Source organism: Nymphaea colorata, chromosome 2 (genome assembly GCF_008831285.2).
Source record: "Nymphaea colorata isolate Beijing-Zhang1983 chromosome 2, ASM883128v2, whole genome shotgun sequence".
In the NCBI taxonomy this organism is placed as follows: Eukaryota; Viridiplantae; Streptophyta; class Magnoliopsida; order Nymphaeales; family Nymphaeaceae; genus Nymphaea; species Nymphaea colorata.
The window spans coordinates 18,541,711-18,562,901 of record NC_045139.1 but is presented as its reverse complement, the minus strand read 5'-3'; the positions used below and the strand labels follow the sequence as shown (position 1 = coordinate 18,562,901).

Below are 21,191 nucleotides of genomic sequence, written 5' to 3'. Positions count from 1 at the left end.
AAGACATCCTAACTAAACAAGCACCACCGCTCAACTAAGTTCAGGATCAATCTCGGCTTGGCTAAACTCGAGTTCAGTTCAGCCAAACTCAAACCATCCGAACATTAATAATGTACTCTGTAAAAACAAATTAAGGAGGTTGGTTGTAATTTTTTTGTTTTTAATATAAAGCAATAGGTGAAATTGAATTAACATGTCTGACCTCCTAGACCAACAAGGATGGTGGCATGATATTTGTTTAGTTCAGCGAGGAGTGGCGGCGACGAAAGGGACTAAAACCCAACCATATTAATCTCAACGGCAACCCTCAACCCAAATCAACTCTGATAAGGATACCACCCTCAACAATCGAACCGAGGACGTGGTTTATGCAGGCCACACAGCCCGCCGGTTGCACTAGACCGGTTGCAAGAGAGAGAGAGAGAGAGAGAGAGAGAGAGAACAAAAGGAAAAAGTGAAAAATCAAAAACCTTAAATGGTCTTGAAGGAAATGAAACATGGTTATGCACGCGACAGTGGAGTTATATTTTAGCATGCAGGAAGCATGTGGACACAAAATGCAAACGTTCCAAAAGACCTTAAGTTGTGCCTCGCTGCAGTGTAAGTGCCAAGGCATTCAAATCTTGCTACCAATCACGGTAACAGCTTCAAGAACAGAATCCAAGCACAATGTGGCAGTCGTGCCAATCCTCCAACAAAATTCAACCAAAACTGAAATTGTCTTATACATGCATTGTTCTTTCACATGCACAACTAATGGCACATGGTAAATGCATGTTCCGGAAAAATAGTTGACAACTTGACAAGCATATTGGAGATTCGCCGACATCAAGACAACAGATTTTAGTCAATGCAGCTAAAAAGACTACTTTCCCGTGGCTGCTTTACATTCATCATGCCTTCCCTGCTTCAGTTGATGGCGCAGTTTAACCTCCTGTAATATGCCTAAAATATCTCATGCAATAGCAAATTTAGTGGTACAGAGAAGAGAAAATGTATTCAATTTTCCCCATAGGGCAGTCACTCTTTAGGCATTCTTCTAGCCATCTCATCAACATCCAACTCCACAGCCAAGACTGGGGAATCTTTTTGCATTCCAAAATGACTAACAAAAGCAAAATAATTCAAAATCAGTAGTTAATATGTTACCAAGTCCGCTTAATTAACAAGATATCATACTCATACCACTTTTTACCTGTTCTGTACAGGACCATGATCAACAGCTGTTTGCATGTAATATATGACTCTGCCCACAATGTCGCCTATACGAACAGGTCCAAAAGTACGGCTGTCATGGGCTTCCTGCAGAAATATATAAATTAACTGAAAATACACCAAAGCATTTATATGATAATATATCTACTGTCCGATCTATGAATGCTCATAACGCATGTAGTATTCCACACAAAAATGTTATTTCCAGGCAGTTGTCACAACGGAATGCCATGGTGAACTTTATTGTATCATTTTTTAAAACATTTCAGGAAGGAAATGACATTCATGTCTGCATCAGATTCGTCGCATCTAAGCTTGGTGTATATTAAGATTGATCAGTATCCTTTCAGCTTGGCAGGTTGATACACCAAATTCCAGCTTGGAACCACATTAAGGGTATCTCCATGCAACAAATGGTACATTACCGGACCCATCGAGTGTCACCAGGGGAACTAATTGGCCTTACCTTGAAACCAGAAATTACAACTCTCAGCTACTAACTTTTATAGGATACACAGAACTAGTGATAACATGTAATGATTTTATGAACCTGAATATTGCAAAAATGAAACACCATACGAACTGACCAATCTGATCCATTTGCTACTAGACCAAACATGCTATAGTTAGAAGATAGCTACCTTTGGGTTTAAGGCTTCATTATCTGCTAATACCCAGCATTCATCCTTATCTAGTATGAATGGCGTTTCCTTTTCGTCTTTAGACACCATCTCATACCCTTCAATCGCAGACAACCTTCTAACAAGGTAGTGACCGGACTTCTCAGGGTCCCTTACAACAACAACATCTCCAACAAAAACACGCCTGTGACACAAATATATTTCTTTGTAAAAGATGGCAAGGCCAGATATAAAAGGAAATGTGATCAACTAAATCAAAGCATGCACATGAAAGAGTTCCATAGCAAGTATGATGATTCACAGACAGTATAGAAACAGATATCTGACAACTTTTTACTTTTCCAATCACCATTAAGAGAAAAATAACTAAAAAATCACCTGAATTCTTCCAAGCACAATCCAGGTTAGAAAGAATGTAGATAGTTAACGCTGCATGAAGACACAAGCCTTACTGGAAGCATGTGACGGTTGTGACCTCAAATGAACATACAACCCAAGAATTCTGACACCCAAATCATTCATGCAATTATTATAAAAAAGCCATGATTAAGTGGTAAATATTTATAAAGGCCTCAGTGTAATTATACAAACTGTCTATGCTATTTTCTCTGACAAGATTTAACACCTAGAAGTATTCAGTTGACCACGTAAATAGTGTGTGACCCTGGTTGTTTTTTAACTTTTGGTTTTCTTTCTCAGTATGTTAAAACATTAAAATATATTTTAAACCATCTAAGGTTTTTATCCTTTTGATGTAGATTAGTGTTATAATTATTTAAGATCATGCTTGTTAACTTTTCCTGACACATGCCATCTAGACCAACTAATACCCGTCAGACACTGACCAGGCCTTTACATCAGTGTTATCAATATATATTGTATTGGCTCATTTCTGTCAAAGACCCATCGTAGTGGCCTATCGCTGAAACAATATTGGGCCCATACAGTTTCTAGAAAGGTGGTTTTTGGTCTTTTATTATCATAAACTTCATTTAAATTACTTTCAAATAAAAACAGAAATAGGTCAGTATGTGCCAGAGCATGTCAGCCAATACACGGTACCAATCTGCAAACTAACATAGCGCCAGTTCCGATCTATCATTTTAACAGCCAATTAGCACTTGAAAGTTTAAACCATAAAGTATTTGCCAACAGTGAATTATATATATATTTGGAGGTTTATATGACAATGGCAACTTTAATCTAATTTATCCAGTAAAAAAATCTATAATCATGTTATTGTCAAAACACTCTAACAACAAGGAGAAATAATTTTATTTGCTTCATGTGGTAACACTACAAAGTAGAAAACAAAAAAAAAGAGAGAGAGAGAGAGAGAAAAGTTATAAGCACAAGGTATTAACAACTATTTCAAAGCAAAAGATATTCTAGTTTGTTGGTGCTATTGAATGTCAGACATTCTGTTGTCATTATAATTAGAACAGAGGATTCTTGTATACAACAATTTCAGAGATAAAATATTGCTGAAGTCTCACGTTTGTCACAAATTGCAGCAATTGCCTTTGTGCTTTACTTTCCAACAATATGCCAAAACAGCAATATCAAATTAAGGGTGCATCTGGATGGGTAGATGAAATGCCTCAAAAACACATTCTGACAGTTTATCTCAAAAGTTCATGTCATCAGTCAAACACAAGACTACATGCTATAGAAATTCAATCTCAAATATCACAAATTTACGCTGAAAATTGCCACACTTCTTTAGTAGTTAAAGGCATGCATAAGCGCTGGGCACCAGGTGGGCCACCTACTTGGTGCCTACCTGGACTAGCACAGCTAGGTGCCAACGATGAGAGTTTATCATTGTCTGTTTCATTTAAGTTTTTATTGTGAAAGGATAAAACCATAAAAGAAAATAGAAAGGGAAAATCACCTCTCATTCTCTCTACACTTTTTACATTTAGTGGTTTGGTTTTTTGGCCATTGCATGTCCATCACTCCATTGAGCTAGCTGTTGACTAGCATATTCTCACCCTCTTATATATCCAAGGGACCTTCCCTTTTTCCTAGAAGAGATGCTTGGCTCCTTGGTCCATGTTTAGAGACAGTTTTGTCTAATTATTTATAGGTATCCCTCTTTGCATGGTATTGTTAGGCATATATATATATATATATATATATATATATATATATACACACACACACACAATAAAGTGACTAAACACACCTCTACAAGTTCAACTGAAAGTTTCATGAGACTCGATGCTTCATGACTGGACAGTGGACAGCTAAGGTGTCTCACGAGACCATCATTGCACACTTCAAACACACCCAAAAGGGAAAATTGAATCCATCCTACCTTTTGTGGTATTTTCCTTATCTTTGTGTTTTGAATCAAGTAGGCCCATTGTCCAAAGCCTGCTTTCTAGCCAATTTTTCAAACATCCAGTCGTACAATTTTATTTAAAAAATGGAAGTACAAAGTAAACTGTTTAGCATAAAGATTTATCCTTCATATATTTTGCATTATTTTATTGTATTGCAGAGGCTTTACTGTTGGCATAAAGAAAGGCAAAGAACAAGAATCTTCAGATGAAGACAAGATTAGGGGTCAGCACAGCTCAACAGGAGCTTCCACCATCGAGTTTAGTGAAGCATGACTTTGGCATTTTTTGTAAGTTTAAATGAGATAAGCCTAACAACAACCTTAAGTATTGGTTCAGTTAATGAGCTAAAGCATGATCTGAGGCCATTTAAAGGTTGGAGAAGCTCACCTGAGTGTACAGATGCTCCAAGTCTGGGTATGTATTTAATAATTTAGCAAAAAAGTTATCTAGGCCCATGTGGAGGTCTAAACTAATCTTTTTAGTAGACAGAAAACCCCCTTCCTCCACCTTGAAGTGGATGTTTTCTTCTATCTGACAAAATATATATTTGTGGGAGATGGCTAGAGCTAGCTTCAAGCTGAGATTGAACAATATTCGCTTGAAAGAGTCGATCTCATGTGCCTCAACTGAAATCCATTGCAATTGAAGGAGATGTATGGAATCAACTAAACTAGTGAGGAAGCAGGGTGGGTGGAGTCTAAGAGGGAAGAAACAAGACGAAAAAGAGAAGAACCAACATATTTTCTTTTATTGGATCAAATGCTAATATTGGTGCCTGGAATCTGGATTTGAACATTATTGGTGTAGAAACACGAACCACAAAGAGAGAGAGTGGAGAACGAACACACAATCTACGTGGAAAACCTCAGAAAGAGGTGAAAAACCACGGGGAGGCTCTGACCTAGGGGCTCACCGCAACCCTAGGAGAGAGAAAATTATATTTCACTTAATTCAACACTAAACACAAGTGACAATATAAAGAGGGAGAGAGGAGAAGCCGCCTAGGGTACCGAGCCCGCCTCGGTACCCGCGCCCCATAGAACCGGGTCCAGGAATGGATCCGGTTCCCACAGCAACATATTCTAACACTCCCCCTCAAGCTTGGCATACATGTCAAACATGCCAAGCTTGCTAACATTCTTTTCGAATGAAGAAGTACAAAGCCCTTTAGTTAGGACGTCTGCAACTTGATCTTCAGACTTCATATATGGCAGAATCAGTTCCTTTGAGTCAATGCGTTCCTGGATAAAATGACGGTCAATCTCCACATGTTTGGTCCTGTCATGTAGAACTGGATTATTGGCAAGATTAATCGCAGACTTGTTGTCACAGTACATCTTCATTTTATCTCCCAGTTCCACACCAATATCAGTCAAAAGAATCTTCAGCCACAGCATCTCTGTAACCCCCATTGCAACAGCCCTGTACTCAGCCTCAGCACTAGACCTCGAACATACTTCTTGCCTCTTACTTCTCCAAACTACTAGGTTACCTCCAAGAAAGATACAATACCCTGTAGTAGACCTCCTTGTGTCAGTGCAACCTGCCCAATCTGCATCTGAGTAGCCCTCAATAGTAAGTTTGTCTTGTCGAGTATACAGCAGTCTTTTTCCTGGGTCATTCTTTAGATATCCCAACACTCTTTCTGCACTCTTCCAGTGACAATCCGTGGGAGCATGCATAAATTGACTTAGCACATTTACCGCATACGTGATATCAGGGCGAGTTAGAGTAAGATAGATAAGCTTACCTACTAGCCTCTGATATCGCCCTTTTCCTTCCTCATCCAGAATAGTGCCCGTCTTGATACTTATCTTAGTTCCCGACTCTATAGGAGTAAGATAGGGCCTACAACCAAGTTTGCCTGTCTCCTTTAGTAAGTCAAGAGTGTACTTCCTTTGATTCATAACCAGCCCTGTCTCTGATCGAGCAATCTCTATCCCCAGAAAGTATCTCAGCTTACCCAGATCCTTGAGGTCGAATTCTTTAGCTAATCTCTCCTTCATCTTTCTGTTTTCTTCTTCATCACTGCCAGTGACAATCATATCATCAACGTAGACAAGGAGAAGACTCACCAGACCATCTCTCTGCTTTATGAATAGGGTATGATCTCCATTTCCTTGCTTGTACCCAGTAGACTTCATAACGATCCTTAGTCTCTCAAACCAAGCTCTAGGCGACTGCTTCAAGCCATACAAAGCTTTCTTGAGGTGACAACATTTTCCCTCTTGAACATACCCGGGAGGCATGCTCATATAGACTTCTTCCTCCAGATGGCCGTTCAAGAACGCATTTTTAACATCAAGCTGGTCCATGCGCCACTTCCTGTGCACAGCAAGAGCAAGAATAACCCTCACGGTCTTCAACTTTGCAACAGGGGCAAAGGTCTCAAGATAGTCGATCCCATACTTCTGGCTGAACCCCTTTGCAACCAAACGAGCTTTATATCGATCTACAGTGCCATCAGGTTTGTACTTCACGTTGTGAAGCCACTTAGAGCCAACTGAGTGTGTCCCTTTAGGGATATCAACAACTTCCCATGTTTTGTTCTTAGCTAACGCACCCATCTCCTCTGTCATAGCATGTAACCACTTGGGATCATCCTTAGCATCATCCACCGACCTGGGAATAACAACTTTGGATAAGGTTGTGATAAAACATTTGTAATTTGTACTGAGCTTAGCATAAGAAACAAATCTCTGAATAGGGTGAGAAGTACATGACCTGGTGCCTTTGCGCACAGCAATGGGGAGCTCTTCATTCGATGGACTTGGGTCATCCGGGGAGATCACAGGATTGGGATTGGTTCTATCCTCATCACCAACATCTTCCACTGTAGCTTTCTCCTTTCTGACATAAACCTGGCCAAACAAGTGATCCCGGGCAACAATGGGCTGAGCATCCACCGTGACCCCTTCCATATGGCTGCCCTTCTCATTACTGACCGTGACCGTGTCAATCACACTGGGACTAACCTTGTAATCCAAAAACTCCATAAACTGAATTAGCTGATTAGAGGAATACTCTTCCCCTTTGTTCCCAAGACACTCCCCCTGAAGAGGATTCACCGAAAAATACGACTCATGTTTATGAAATGTGACATCCCTCGAAACATACACTTTGGAAGTAGTGGGATCCACACATTTATACCCCTTCTGAGTGGAAGAGTACCCCAAGAAAACTCCTTTAATAGACCGGGGATCAAGTTTTTTGAGAGTAGGGCTATGATTATGCACAAAACAACTGCACCCAAAGACACGATGAGTAAGAGGCCACAGATTCTGAGTGGGCCACAGGGTAGAATAAGGAGACTGACCATCCAACACCCTAGTAGGCATACGGTTAATGAGATGTGCACTAGTGAGAAGTGCATCACCCCAATACCGCTTCGGGACATGACGTTGGAACATAATGGCCCGGGTAACATTCAATAGATGACGATTTTTACGTTCAGCTATACCATTTTGAGGAGGGGTATAACTACAAGAGGTTTCATGAACAATACCCTTGCCTGTCAAGAATTCATCAAGGGATTGGGAGACATATTCCCTTGCATTATCCGTACGGAAAGCTTGAACAGTAGTATGGAATTGAGTCTCAACAAAGGCAACAAAGTTTTTCACAACTGCTGGAACCTCACTACGTTCTCGCAACAAGTACACGAACGTACATCTAGAGTAATCATCAATAAGCGTCAAAAAATAGTGACAACCACCACACGTGGGTACTCCAGAAGGACCCCAAACATCGGAATGAACTAAGGCAAATGGAGGAGTGGTTTTATTCAAAGAAATAGGGTACGAAGCCCTAACATGTTTAGCCAATTGACACACTTCACAAGCGAAGGAGTCAATGGAGACAGAAGCAAACAAATGAGGAAACAACTTCTTTATTAACTGGAAGGGGAGATGTCCAAGACGCTCGTGCCATCGCAGAACAGTAGATCTATCGTTCACACCAGACAAGTGACCACTCGTGGCAGAAATCAATGCTGAAGCAACTTGTACCGGCAGCCTATAGAGCCCATCAGTAACCGAACCAATCCCAATCTTCTTCCCCGTCACCAAGTCCTGCAAGGAACAATGATCAGCAGAGAAAATCATATTACAGTTTAATTCTTTAGTAATACTGCTGACAGAGAGTAAGTTCACAGGAATATTTGGAACATGCAGGGCATTGTGGAGACGGTATTTGTTCAACAGGGACAAGCTCCCTTTCCCAGCCACAGAGATAGAAGACCCATCTGCCATAGACACGCGTTGCTTGCCAGAGGAAAGTTGATATTCTTGAAAGAGTTTAGAGTCCCCTGTCATGTGGTGAGTGGCTCCACTATCAACAATCCAATCACCAAGAGAAGGGTTACCTTGATCAGTCGAGGCAACGAGAGCTTGGGCTAGCTGAGCCCCTTCAGACGTGGAGGACTCCTCAGGGGTAGTAGATAGACGGCTGATGTACGCCTGTAGCTCCTTGAGTTGAGCAGGGGACAACTTGGACTTTGCACCACTAGAAGAATTGCTCTGACTGGAATCAGACACAGAAGGGCTACGCTTGCCAGAGGGAGGACGACCTCTGACCAGTCTCTTCTCGGGATGAAGATCCCAACAGAAATCCACCGAATGCCCCAACTTGTGGCAATGAGCGCAATGTCGGGCAGGACGCTGCCCAGTCCCTGAGGCACGGCTGACAAAGGCAGAAGGGCCATGACCGGTGTCAAGATGCATCACCTGGCGACGTTGTTCTTCAGACTCAACACGAGCATATACTTCCTCTATCCCCGGAATCTCATCACCATTAAGAATCTGGCTACGAAGAGACTCAAATTCATCCCGCAGGCCTCCCAGAAACAGAAACGTACGGTCCATCCATTCCTTTTCCCAGTAGAGGGAATGATCTGAACCGCACGTCCACTCATCAGTCACATGATAATCTAGCTCCTCCCATTTGGTCTTCAGGGCAGCATGGAAGGCAGCAACAGACAAATCACCCTGTGTCAGAGAGTAAATACTGCGTTTAATCTGATAGGTGCGCAAATGTCTCTTCTTGCGACCATACATCTTTGCAAGCACAGTCCACATATCAAAAGAGGTCGGCTTCCGCAGAATGAGGGGCTGGATATCAGATGACACGGAGCTGATAATCCACACCTTCACTTGGCTGTCCTCCAACGCCCACGTCGCCCATTGAGGATCAGATTTGATGGGCGCAGGTTTGTCGCCAGTGATGTAAGAGAGACGCCCACGGCTAGTAATCCCAATCTCGAGAGCGGCAGACCAAGATAGGTAATTGTCCTTGGTCAGACGGATGGAGGTGACCTGGATCGGCACGTTCTCAGTCTTGGAGGCGCTGCCCGTGTCAAGAACGGCATCTTTTTGAGTCTCCATCGCTTCTGCCATCACAAACAAGCACACAGCAACAAGAGGCACAGCAGCGGGAATGAGGCAACGGCGACGGGAAGGAGGCAGCGGCGACGGAAAGCAGGCGACGGCGCAACACAGAGGCCACCCACGGTGGCAGAAACAAAGAACGGGCCGAACGGAGGACCGCGGAGGCGCAACAGAGGACGGCGGAACAGAGGACGGCGGCGGCGGAACAAAGGACAGCGGCGGCAGAGCAGGGCGACGTCACAAGGGCAGCAGCGGCGGCGGAACAGAGGACGGCGGCGGCAGAACAAAGGACAGCGGCGGCAGAGCAGGGCGACGTCACAAGGGCAGCAGCGGCGCCGGAACTTCAACGGCGTCGGGCGACGAAAAAACTTGACGATCCTCGGAAAAAACGCTTCTCTAACTCCGCTGGCTCTGATACCATGTAGAAACACGAACCACAAAGAGAGAGAGTGGAGAACGAACACACAATCTACGTGGAAAACCTCAGAAAGAGGTGAAAAACCACGGGGAGGCTCTGACCTAGGGGCTCACCGCAACCCTAGGAGAGAGAAAATTATATTTCACTTAATTCAACACTAAACACAAGTGACAATATAAAGAGGGAGAGAGGAGAAGCCGCCTAGGGTACCGAGCCCGCCTCGGTACCCGCGCCCCATAGAACCGGGTCCAGGAATGGATCCGGTTCCCACAGCAACATATTCTAACAATTGGAATTGATTGTTTGATGTTGGGTCTCATGCAAGACCAAAAATTCACCTAATTCTCTTTATTCCCAACAAATAGTAATTTTCATTGGCTTTTGGAGGAATGAACATGATTATTCTCCCCATTGCCTTTTCTTTTGGTTTTCTCTAATAAAGTATTGCTTTAGAACAGCTTGCTACTGATTAGCAGCAGCACAGATAAGTGTTAGAAGCATCGTGAATTCAGTGTAGGGTTCATACCAAGTGCCCCCTCATTTTAAATGTACCAAGTGCCCCCTCATTGTAAATGTGCACCGTTTTTGCACTTACTGTCCGATAAATTCACCAAGAATGAAATAATCGTGCATGGAGCAACTGAGAAAAGCACCCAGATCAACAAATATGATTAATCCAATAATGAAATTAGCAGCGTAGGAAACCAGATAACCACAAATATAAAATATTGAAGAGTACGAATAACCATCAGACAAAGTACACATAAATTTAGTCGAAAGAGAGGAGCTGAGAGAGCGATTTCCGTATGTTGAAAGTATGACACTGATTTTATTTTAGTCCTTTCAAAAGACAATTAATTGCAATTGCATGCTTAGTACATTCTTCTATTATTTATACATGTATAATCCACCTTTAAAAGGGTCGTTCAAATACAAAGATTAATGGACTAATTCCACCATAATCAATTAAAAGAACAGGGTGACAGTTGAGTTTTTCTATCCATCTTACTAATATTTAACCAGGTATAATGCAACACAGGCCTGACCTAGGTTGGCATGTAACTTCCACAAGAAAGGCGGAAAAAAAAAAAGGAAGCAAACCTCCACGTACAGATAATCAAACCATTCAGCCCTCAAAAGTCAAAACAATTATGTACTTTCCTTACACCTTCAGTGGTTAAAGTATGTACGTTTTCAATTATGTGTTTAACAGACCTATCATTTTGCACAATAACTGTATCCTTGTCTTACAGTAAGCACGAAAAGGAGGAAATACAGTTGTTAATAACTTAATACTAATAACAAGCCTATACTTCCAAAAGCAGGTGACCAATATGGACAAATATTGATTCCCAAAAGAAACATTTGTGAAAATTATATTTTTAACCACACACTGATAGGTAATGCTGTTATGACCAATCCAAAACTTCAGCCAAAAAGAAGAAACTTGAATTACAACTGTTGGAGAAAAAAAAAATGAATATTAGGAAAAGTGTGGATAATCAAGCAACTGCATACGTTGGATCAACGGCTGGTAGTTTACGCACAAGAAGGGCTCCGCTTTGACCTGGTATGGTAGGTGCCATCTGCTCTCCTCTGTTCAAGTGCAGGTAAGTCAACCTGCCTTGTAGTAGATTCTTCCATACAGAGTCGCTTACCTGCTTCTCTGTAATTTGACCAACTTTGTAGTTCTGCAGAAGCACAACAATTTGGTGAAAATGTTCCCGTCAAATAAAATAAAGCATATCTACGGTATGCAGTTGAGAGAAGGACGATCAAACATTTAAATGACAAAGGCAGCCTGCAATGCCTATGACGTGAGAATGCCATTATTCTGTCATGTGGCATTTCTAAAGTCTCAAGAACAAATATTTTAGCAGATTAACCTAGCAATATACCAATATGTTTTCTGAGATGGAACAACATGTTCATAAATAGCAATTTTGCAAAGACCACGTTTCCATTGCTAGGTAGGTTGCCTCTTCCATGAGCAGATGGAGCGCTCTTATATGACACAGACGAACACATGCACACATGCACAGGGACCTAAGGAGAAGACACAAGAGAAAATATGAGAAACAACATGAACCTTTCGCAAACTTTTTCATAGGTTTACATTTTAATAGTAGGATATGGTCTTCCAGTTACATGTTTCATATGAAACATGAACCATCAATAAATGGAAATAAATTACCTGCAACAAATACAATGCATTCAATATCTAGCTTTAAATGAGCCTGATCAAGCTCCCATAAGCTGAGGTCACCCCAGTCAAGCACGATTCGTTTAACTAAACTAGTTTACTTGCTAGTTTGAAATCAACTCGTTTAATAAACAAGTTGAGCCAAATAGCTCAGCTCGCTCTGCAATCCTAAATGCAGTTTCAAGTGACTAAGGTTGATTTAATGCAGTCTACTCATTATTGTCAGACCCAAAGAATCAAAAGCATTTGGCTTCTCTTCCTATACCCTTGTTGATGTTCTTCAAATCTGACGATTAATTGGACAACTGCAAGAAAGTCATCTAACCTCACTATGCCTCTATCAGATAGTAGTATAATGAGCACCCAATTTGACAGATCATAACTTGGAACATAGTTAGCTCCAATTTAAACTCTGCAAAAGGGATAGAAACTAAAACAATTGGCAATATGAAAACGATGTATATATAGCTATAAGTATATCTCAAACCAAAGGCAAAGCTGTGTTTGGGCCAACAGGGTTGCCCAAGGAGGGAACCCCCAGACCAATGAAATTTCACAAATGGACCAAGTCAAATATATGCATTTGCCCATCCTGGTGACCGGGAGGCCCATCCCATCAGTGTCAAGTATCCTCCTCAAAAGAGAAAACATTTTCATAGTTCAATTTATGTCCTAATCCCCCTCACAGGGCAAAACTTCTTGAGACCAAAAGTAATATGTAGGAGATTTAACTCAGTTGGCCTCTTGCCCTCCACTCTTCTTCTTTAATTTCATTTTGGTATGTATTGCTTCCTCCTTTTAGATTTCAGTTTCCACTTTTATATGAAGTCACAATCTGAAAGTAGCTTTCTTCTTTTCTTAATGTAGGAACTGTATGTTCAATTGCTTAACAATGTTAAGCTTAATTATTGCGACATCGCTAGGCCCTAGGTTCGTGTCAAACATCACTCCTACACCAACTATAACAACCTATCTCAAAACTAACCTAGATCGATCCCAACTTGCCCTATAGTCAAAATATGCATTTGCATCCTAAATATAATGCAAACCAACATAACATTATACCAAGTAGTATGAGCCCCAAGGTATATTTGGCCGGTAATATATCTTAACTTAAACTCTTATATACAGGATTACGGTGCTCAAAACCTCAGCTAGGCCCATGTATGCTTTAAGACTGGAGTCACTGGACCACCATCACCCAACGGATACTCACCTAAGAACTTGTTAGACCCGACTACTTGTTAGACCTGACTTGGAGCAATATGTTACAACTCTGGCTTAAACAACCAGATATGAACATAGTTCATGGTCTGCCCTCACTTCACCATAAGTCTACCCCTACCCCTGGCCTGGCACCCATGGATTTCATCCATCGGTCCTCTTCTAAATGCCACCCTCCCCTCCCACCTTTATGTGGCCAACTGGTGGTGCTTGTCCTGCATCAATCTCAACCCCTCTACTTCCTCATGTCGTCAGTTTCCACCACTTCCTTTCGCATCACCAACTTTTACTACTCATTATGATGAACAGTTCACTTGGTCCAACAACATCCAACCTTGCCTTAGGCCCTTGACCATGTCCTCATCAATTCCATATTTCCATTTTTTCCAATCTCGCACCAGACATTACATTGCCACCCTCTATTTGAATCAACCATAGTCACAAAAAACTTTTTGATGTCTTAAACAGTGACGTTTTTCTTGAGTATAATACAGTGAGCTTGAAAAAATACAGTAAATTTCTAAAAAAAAAAAAAACTAAAAATTAGGGGAAAATAAAATAAGTGAGAAATTAATAGCACAAATATCAAAAAACAAATAAATTTGCAACAACAAAAAAAAAAGAAAATGAAAACAAGCAAGTTGGCATTAAAAAAAGGTAAAAAAAAATGAATAAAATGAAGAAAGGTAAAAACACAAAAAAATGTGTTTTTTGTTTTGGAGTTTTTTCTAAAAACAGCATTTTTTTAAAGTTTTAAACGGTTAACTTACTTTTCATGTTAAAAAAAAAACGTGTTTTTTGTGGCTATGGTTAGAGATTCTTGGACAAATGAAATTTGAACTACTATCACATATATCGTCTAGGTGAATTATACAACGAGGTATTTCTCCGGTATAATACAGCAAAAGCATATTTTCTGAAAAATCTACGCAAATTTTTAAAAAAATCCTAAAAATTAGGAAAAATAAAATAAATAAACAATTACTAAAAAGACATTGAAAAATGACTAAACAAACATGATAGGATGTGGGTGAAAATTAGTAGGTTAAAAGTAAATAATAGTGATGGGTAGGATTACGATGTAACAAATTTTGTTGGTCCTCATGCTAGACCCACTTTACTCTGCCGCATGATATAAAAGTTGAGTTAGTGAAGGACTTAATGCCATGAGACTAGGGTTTCGTTAATTGAAGAGAATTTAGGCTCTTTCTCTCTTCTTTATTGCGCCTAATTTTCTGGTTAACTGTTTCCCTCTTCTTTATTACATCTGCCATTGTCATATTGATTAAGCTCCATTACTACACACACCTTTGATTGCAGATGGTATCAAAACAATACATCTTCTCGTTGAACATTTTTAAAAATATTCTCATGTGCAGTAAAAGAAAAAAACACAAAAAAACACGTTTTTCATATGTTTATTTTCTGGCATCTTTTTCCAAAAGACGCGTTTTAATGACTTTTTTTTTCGGTTGAGTCATATTTAACAAATTCAGCAAAACATTCAAAATAGGTTTCAAATTTTAAGAGAAATAAGAAAAATGAAAAACGTACACTTAAAGAACATGTAAAAAGAGAACTGTTTTCAAGGAAAAAAAATATTGTAAATTCGTAATATTTGTTTTTCCGTAATACTTTGAGAAGATCATGATATTTTCTTCATAAGAGCATCTCATTCTATTTTGACAATATTGTTGATACTTGTGATAAAGTTCATGAGTAATCTTCTTTGTTTTATGCTAATAAGGGTAAAATCATGTAAACATGATAAGTTTTTTCCATAAATTTAGAAAAAGGCAAGAGAGCGCAGCGCAAAGAACTAAATATCATATTCAATGCTACTAAAAAGTGTCAACAGAATTTTTGAAATATTAGAAAAGAAGGATCAGAAAAGAACATTAAGTTATACAAAAAAGGAAATTTTATATGACTAACTAAAGAAATTAGTGACAATACAATGACATATTTCACATTTCTCAATCTTTAAGTTATTTTGCCTATTTAATTATTTTTTGTTATATCATAATACTTCAAAGATATTACCATTACCTATGCCTGGATGATGATATTTTCTCATTTGGCATACTCTCTTTCACTATATGTTAGCATATTCAAGGGTATATTTTTTCTAGAAGCATGCATTACTTACTCAAATGGAGCTTGCAGGTGCTTTAGCCATTATTCATATTCAAGGGTATCATTTCCCTACATAAATCCAAGAGGCACGTGTATCATTTATTCAAACAACAAAGAGATCCCATAGAAGTATTTGCCAGGATTTTTAGATTTAAAAACAGATTTGGAGTGATAGCAATTCATTGATAGTAGATACCATTTCTCTAGTAAAAAACACTCATAACCGGATGTATTTATCTATTCAATCAAACAGACCTTATAGATGTATTTGCTGTTGCCTTTTAATAAGAGGGGTACTCAGGAACTCTTTCTTCTCCAGTGAGAAATTGGTGCCACATCCAAAAATATGATGAACAAAATACAGGCCCTTGAATTGAATGAAATCGTCCAACCAAGTGTCCTTAAAAGGCAGAGATATGAAGGAGAATATCTTACTTCCACATAAAATGGTGCATACTCTGGAGTGTTATCATGTCAAATCAGCTTGTCTAAAGGCAGAGTATATGAACACATAATGGTTGTGTTTCTTTAAGAAACAGCAGTTCTTGAAATCTGGTGCTAGAATTGAACAATGGATTGGGTTCACAATCAATATGAGGTTTAATGAAAGAGACATTAAGCTAACGATTGGAAAACTCTTCGAACCATGTAAATGCCCCAAGTGTTTGAGTGAGTGGTCTATCTAACCTCAAAGTTTCAAGGCAACGTGTACCAGGCAGTAGAAGACTCAAGTGAAGATAAACAGTGAACATGAATAATTAAGAGAGGGGGGGGGGGGAGGGGGGTCTGTTGGTGGGGGTTGTGGTGGTGGTGACCGGAAAGGTCTCAGTTCCTCATTTCAGCCTTTATTTCGTACTCAAGGTGCAAACCCTAAAGGCAAACAATGGTTAATAGAAATAAGACAAAAATGTGGGTCACTTCCACCTGTTTTACAAAGAAGCTTTATGAAATCCATATAAACTTCAGTCTTCAGAGGAGGAGAGCAACAGCAAGTAGGCTTATTCAGGAGGCAAACTCTAATTTATGGAAGGCAAGTGGTAGTGAGGTCAGTCGCACTAGAATAGCATGCTAAACATGGGAAGGTAAGTAGGTACACTCTCTTCAATAAATGTGGTTGTCGGGCCTTCACCTTTTGAGAGTACAAACAACTCATGAAATGTTAGAGATTCTTGGACAAATGAAACCAGTCATGATTCAATGATACCTTAAAGTCATAGTAGGTGTGTCCTCTTGAAATTATGAACTATGAAGGTCACCTTTAGTTTCAAATGTACAAAGTACACAACACCGCTATTTAATAAGTCTTATGGGGATAGTAGAAGCAAGGTAAAGACAAAAAAAGTTAACCCCTTTAAAAAGATGGAGATCTATTTGACACCAATTGCTCGAAGGACTCATAAAGAAATATACAAATAATGAACAATGTAGCTTTCACTTGACCAGCATGCATGTAGGGCTGCACAAAGAGTCGAGCCAACTCGGGCTCGACTCGAGCTCAACTCGTTTTTTATGCGGGTCAAACTCGAGCTTAAATATAAACTTGAGTATGTTAACGAGCCGAGTTCGAGTTAGTCAAACTCAACTCGATTAAACTCGACTCGACTTTAATCTCATTTTTTGTTTTGTGTTTTTAGTTTTCCCTCCTTTTTCCCTCTCACCCACATAGCCTAATCTCTTTTTCTTTTTCTTTTTTTGCATTGTTTAATTTTCTCTCCTTTTTTCCCTCTGTTCACCCTCGCAACCACGCTTCCTTTTAGCCTCATTATTACACCCCGCTTTCATCATTACACTTTTCAATCAATCAATCACTCTTTTCATTTTCCCTCCCGTTTTTCTCTTTCCTCACCACGCTCGTGGTTCATTTTTCCTCCCGTTTTTCTCTTTTCTCACCCACGCCTTTCCTCCTCCCCATGCCTTAAACGGGTGCTCATGGCAGGTGGTAGAATCAAACTAATTTGGGCGTGGAGCTGCGAGCCCTCGGATGCAGCAAAACGGAAGGCACATGCCTTGAGGGCGAAAGGAAATGAGAACTTGTCAAAGCAGCAGCCCTCTCGCAGCATGCGCATTATCGAGGATAAACGAGTTTAAACGAGCCGCTCGAGTCGAGCTCGAGCTCGAAGGCAGTCGCTCGAGTCGAGTTCGAGTTGAAGTTGTGAAGCTCATGTCGAGCTCAAGTCGAGCTCGAGCTGACTAAACATGAGTCGAGCCGACTGAGCTTGAGCTCAACTCGGCTCGTGTGCAGCCCTACATGCATGGCTTTAGAGGCATGTGAACAAAAACCGTAAGATCCAGCACACAACAAACACATCCATCATCAAGAAAATGTGTGGCAACTCTCTTTGTGCGTGAAGTGGTCTTAGGATGCAATATAACCAAGAGGACAAAAAAGGTCTAAAACAGTAAAACCTTTTTTTAGATTCCTTAGGTTAGAAAATAAACAAAAAAAGAAATGAGACAAACATGGCATGGAAGACACAAATAACCCAGCCATACCCAGAAATACATGCTCAGGCTGGCCAAAGAAAGATACATTCAATTAATGTTTACTAAAAGACTATGACAATTGTTTGGCTGAAGATACAGAACATGCTCATAAATTGCATTTGTGAGTGCCAATAGATCAATGGAAGGTAGATCTTCAACTTTATGATCAACTGCTCTTCAGAAGCAGCTAGACATATGCACTTGCCACTACATGCAAGCCCTCGTACACTCCAACAATCAAAATATCTAGAGCGGACAATTTCCAGCCCACCATAAACAAATCCTATGAGATTCCATACCGAAATTACTATGTCAAGAATTCCATCTGAGGTATTACATTATGGTCCAATAACAACGGTTTAGAGAAACATAAAGTTAATCAAGAGAATGAGCAAAAAGTTGTAGAGTTGCAAATCAAGAGTTTATGCCAAGAATTCCATCGGATGTATTACACCATCGTCCGAGAACAACAGTTTGCAAAAACACAAAGTTAATCAAGACAATGCGCAAAGGAGCATTGAGTTTCAGAATCAAGGGTCACTGGAAATTATTTGTACTTCACAACGACAAATAACATTTTTCTATACTAAAATCAAGACCACCAACAAAGCTCAAATTTCGACTCCTTCATCTGCACTATATCACCTCAAAGCCAGTTACCAATCTGTTCAAGAATCGGTCTACTCAAGGCAGTAAGAAGTTCCAAACCTCTGACTGTATCCTCGACCCCTAGACCCAAATTGCCCGAGTGGCGCATATCGACACTAATGAATAAATACTAAAATCCCGTGGCCTTGAAGAATGTCCAAGAGCAATAGATGGATCATCGAACGATTCAGAGTAGCACATTTCCAGATAGAAGAACAAGTGAAATTGACTCCTAACACCCACAAAACAAGGCCAGAATGTGGCCAAAAATAAGAAGAAAGAACAATACTCGAAGAAAAATGACAGCCCAAATAGTAGCAAAGGAAATCCAAGATCATCTGTGATGATTAACGTGATGAAGCGAAAGAAAGCAACGTGAGAGAGGCGGAGAGAACCTGCCAGCTGAAGGAGACGGAGTACTCGAACTTGTGGGCTATGTACCGCAACCACGTCGAAAGAGAAACCATCTCAAACTCCCCTTGGTGCTCCAACCATCCCTTCTTGGCGTACTCTACCCTTCCCTCGCCTCCTCTTGTCTCTCTCTCTCTCCCTCCTACCCTTGAAGTCTTTCTCTCTCTCTGCCCTGAACCTCTCGGCGTCCTCGTGAAAACCTCCGTGTAGACGATCCGACTCGGTCCGAATTACCGGTTTAGTCGATCAATATATTTCCTTTTTCCATGCCTCTAATTTGATAAAAAATTTATACAAATTAAGCGTGTGTTTTCCAGCCAGCAGAAACCCACTACTTGATTCGAAGCCAAAACTCTTAATAAATTATTTTTTATTTTATATGGTGCTGGCTATGCATATCGATTATCTTTTTTTTTATTATGATGCAAAATATTAACATTTTAAAAGTGTCTACCAAATTCCACTTTGTCTGTCGCATCAACCCATTAAAGACACGATTGTATAACAAATTACACAATGCAGCTAGTTGATGATGAAACTCGAGCAAACATTTATAAGAGAATAATTAATAATTTGTATTCTCATGAAAGTATTAACGTTTTTCTTTTCATAAGAGTCTCAACTTTTCGAGTTAAAGGTAAAAAAAAACAAATAAATGGAATCAAAAGATTTTAATCATTTGTAAATGGAATAACTTGAACATAGAATATACAATTATGATGTGCTTTCCTAACTTTTTTGAAAGTTCGTATGGTGGAGACATAAATTTTGAAGTATATAAAAATAGAGGGGTGAATTATGGGCATAGAACCAACGATTTGATTAATTATAAAGTTTGAGCTCTGATTTCCCCAGTTCCCTTAGATCGCATTTGATTCCCAGGTGAACTTAGAACTGCCCCATGGCACCAACATTAACAAAATGGAAGCTCAAATGTTTCAAACATGCAATGAGTCTTTAGGAGCCATTTGGTAATAAAAAATAGTTGGTAATTGTTTCGTGAATTTATTTATTATGGCGGATTCATAAAACACTCAAATAAGTGTTTCATGAATATATATATAATCTTCAAGACATATTAAATTATTCCTTTTACCAAAAAGGACCCTTCAAGGCATATTTGACGACAAACCATTAGCATGTTTCACCTGTTCTCTCTCTCTCTCTCTCTCTCTCTCTCTCTCTCTCTTGAATGAATTAAGTTGTTGTTTTGTCATATTGTTGAAAGGTAAAGGATGGAGGGAGTTACTTCAGCTCGTGACAATTTGAGACTTAGGAATATTTTATGGTGGAAACTGTAATAGACAATAATCTCCAGTTTTGGTTATGTGACATTCAATATCACCAACAAAATAGAACTGCTTCAACTTGGAAATAGATGTTAGTACCTTGTGCTTGCAAGTTTTTCCTTCTCTTGGTTTCTATTTCATGGTTTTACAACATGCATCATATGAAATGTTTCCTCCCTTTTTAAATACTGTTAGAGAGTTTTTGAGAATAACATGGTCATAGTTTTTTCTAACTGGATGAAGTAGATTGAAGTTGTCATTGTCATATAAATATTCTAAATTATCCCTACTTTTCTTTTGAGAAATACTCTTCTTGATTAGGATCAGTGACGGAGCCAGGATATTTTGGTCGAGGGGCATGATGCGGGCGCTTCATGGCCACCTTTTCCACGTGATTGGGGTTAGCGTCTTGATTAGGATCAGCGACGGAGCCAGGATATTTTGGCCGAGGGGCATGATGCGGGCGCTTCATAGCCACCTTTTCCCCATGATTGGAGTTAGAACAAGTTTTGTTTGTTGATAGACAAAGAACCTTTTCCATACTAACTCCCATGTGTTTCCACCATTGCTTGGAATTGGTACAATTGTTGTATGTTCATCAATAAAAAGTGTTTACTGGCCCATGTCGACCTTATTATGTTTTATTTAAAACTAATATAAAATAGCCAGAAAATTTATGGGCAGAACATGAAATATACTGGCAAGCCTATTTAGGCTGAGATCGACTTGTGTGCATGCAAATGCAACAAATATACATAGAAAAAAAAAGAGTTGTGTATTTTAGGAAATT

The 21,191-nt window shown here is 39.7% G+C and overlaps 1 protein-coding gene across 1 annotated transcript; it reads right to left on the bottom strand.

The window, feature by feature from the left end:
* Window positions 1-547: 547 nt before the first annotated feature.
* Window positions 548-19,299, bottom strand: LOC116246887 (uncharacterized). Its single transcript, XM_031618792.2, has 5 exons — window positions 19,097-19,299; window positions 11,525-11,697; window positions 1,857-2,040; window positions 1,196-1,302; window positions 548-1,105 (listed from the first exon to the last, which is right to left on the bottom strand). Exons 1-5 carry the CDS (start codon window positions 19,166-19,168, stop codon window positions 1,021-1,023), a joined length of 621 nt encoding a protein of 206 aa, XP_031474652.1. The 5' UTR covers window positions 19,169-19,299; the 3' UTR covers window positions 548-1,020.
* Between the last annotated feature and the right edge of the window lie 1,892 nt (window positions 19,300-21,191).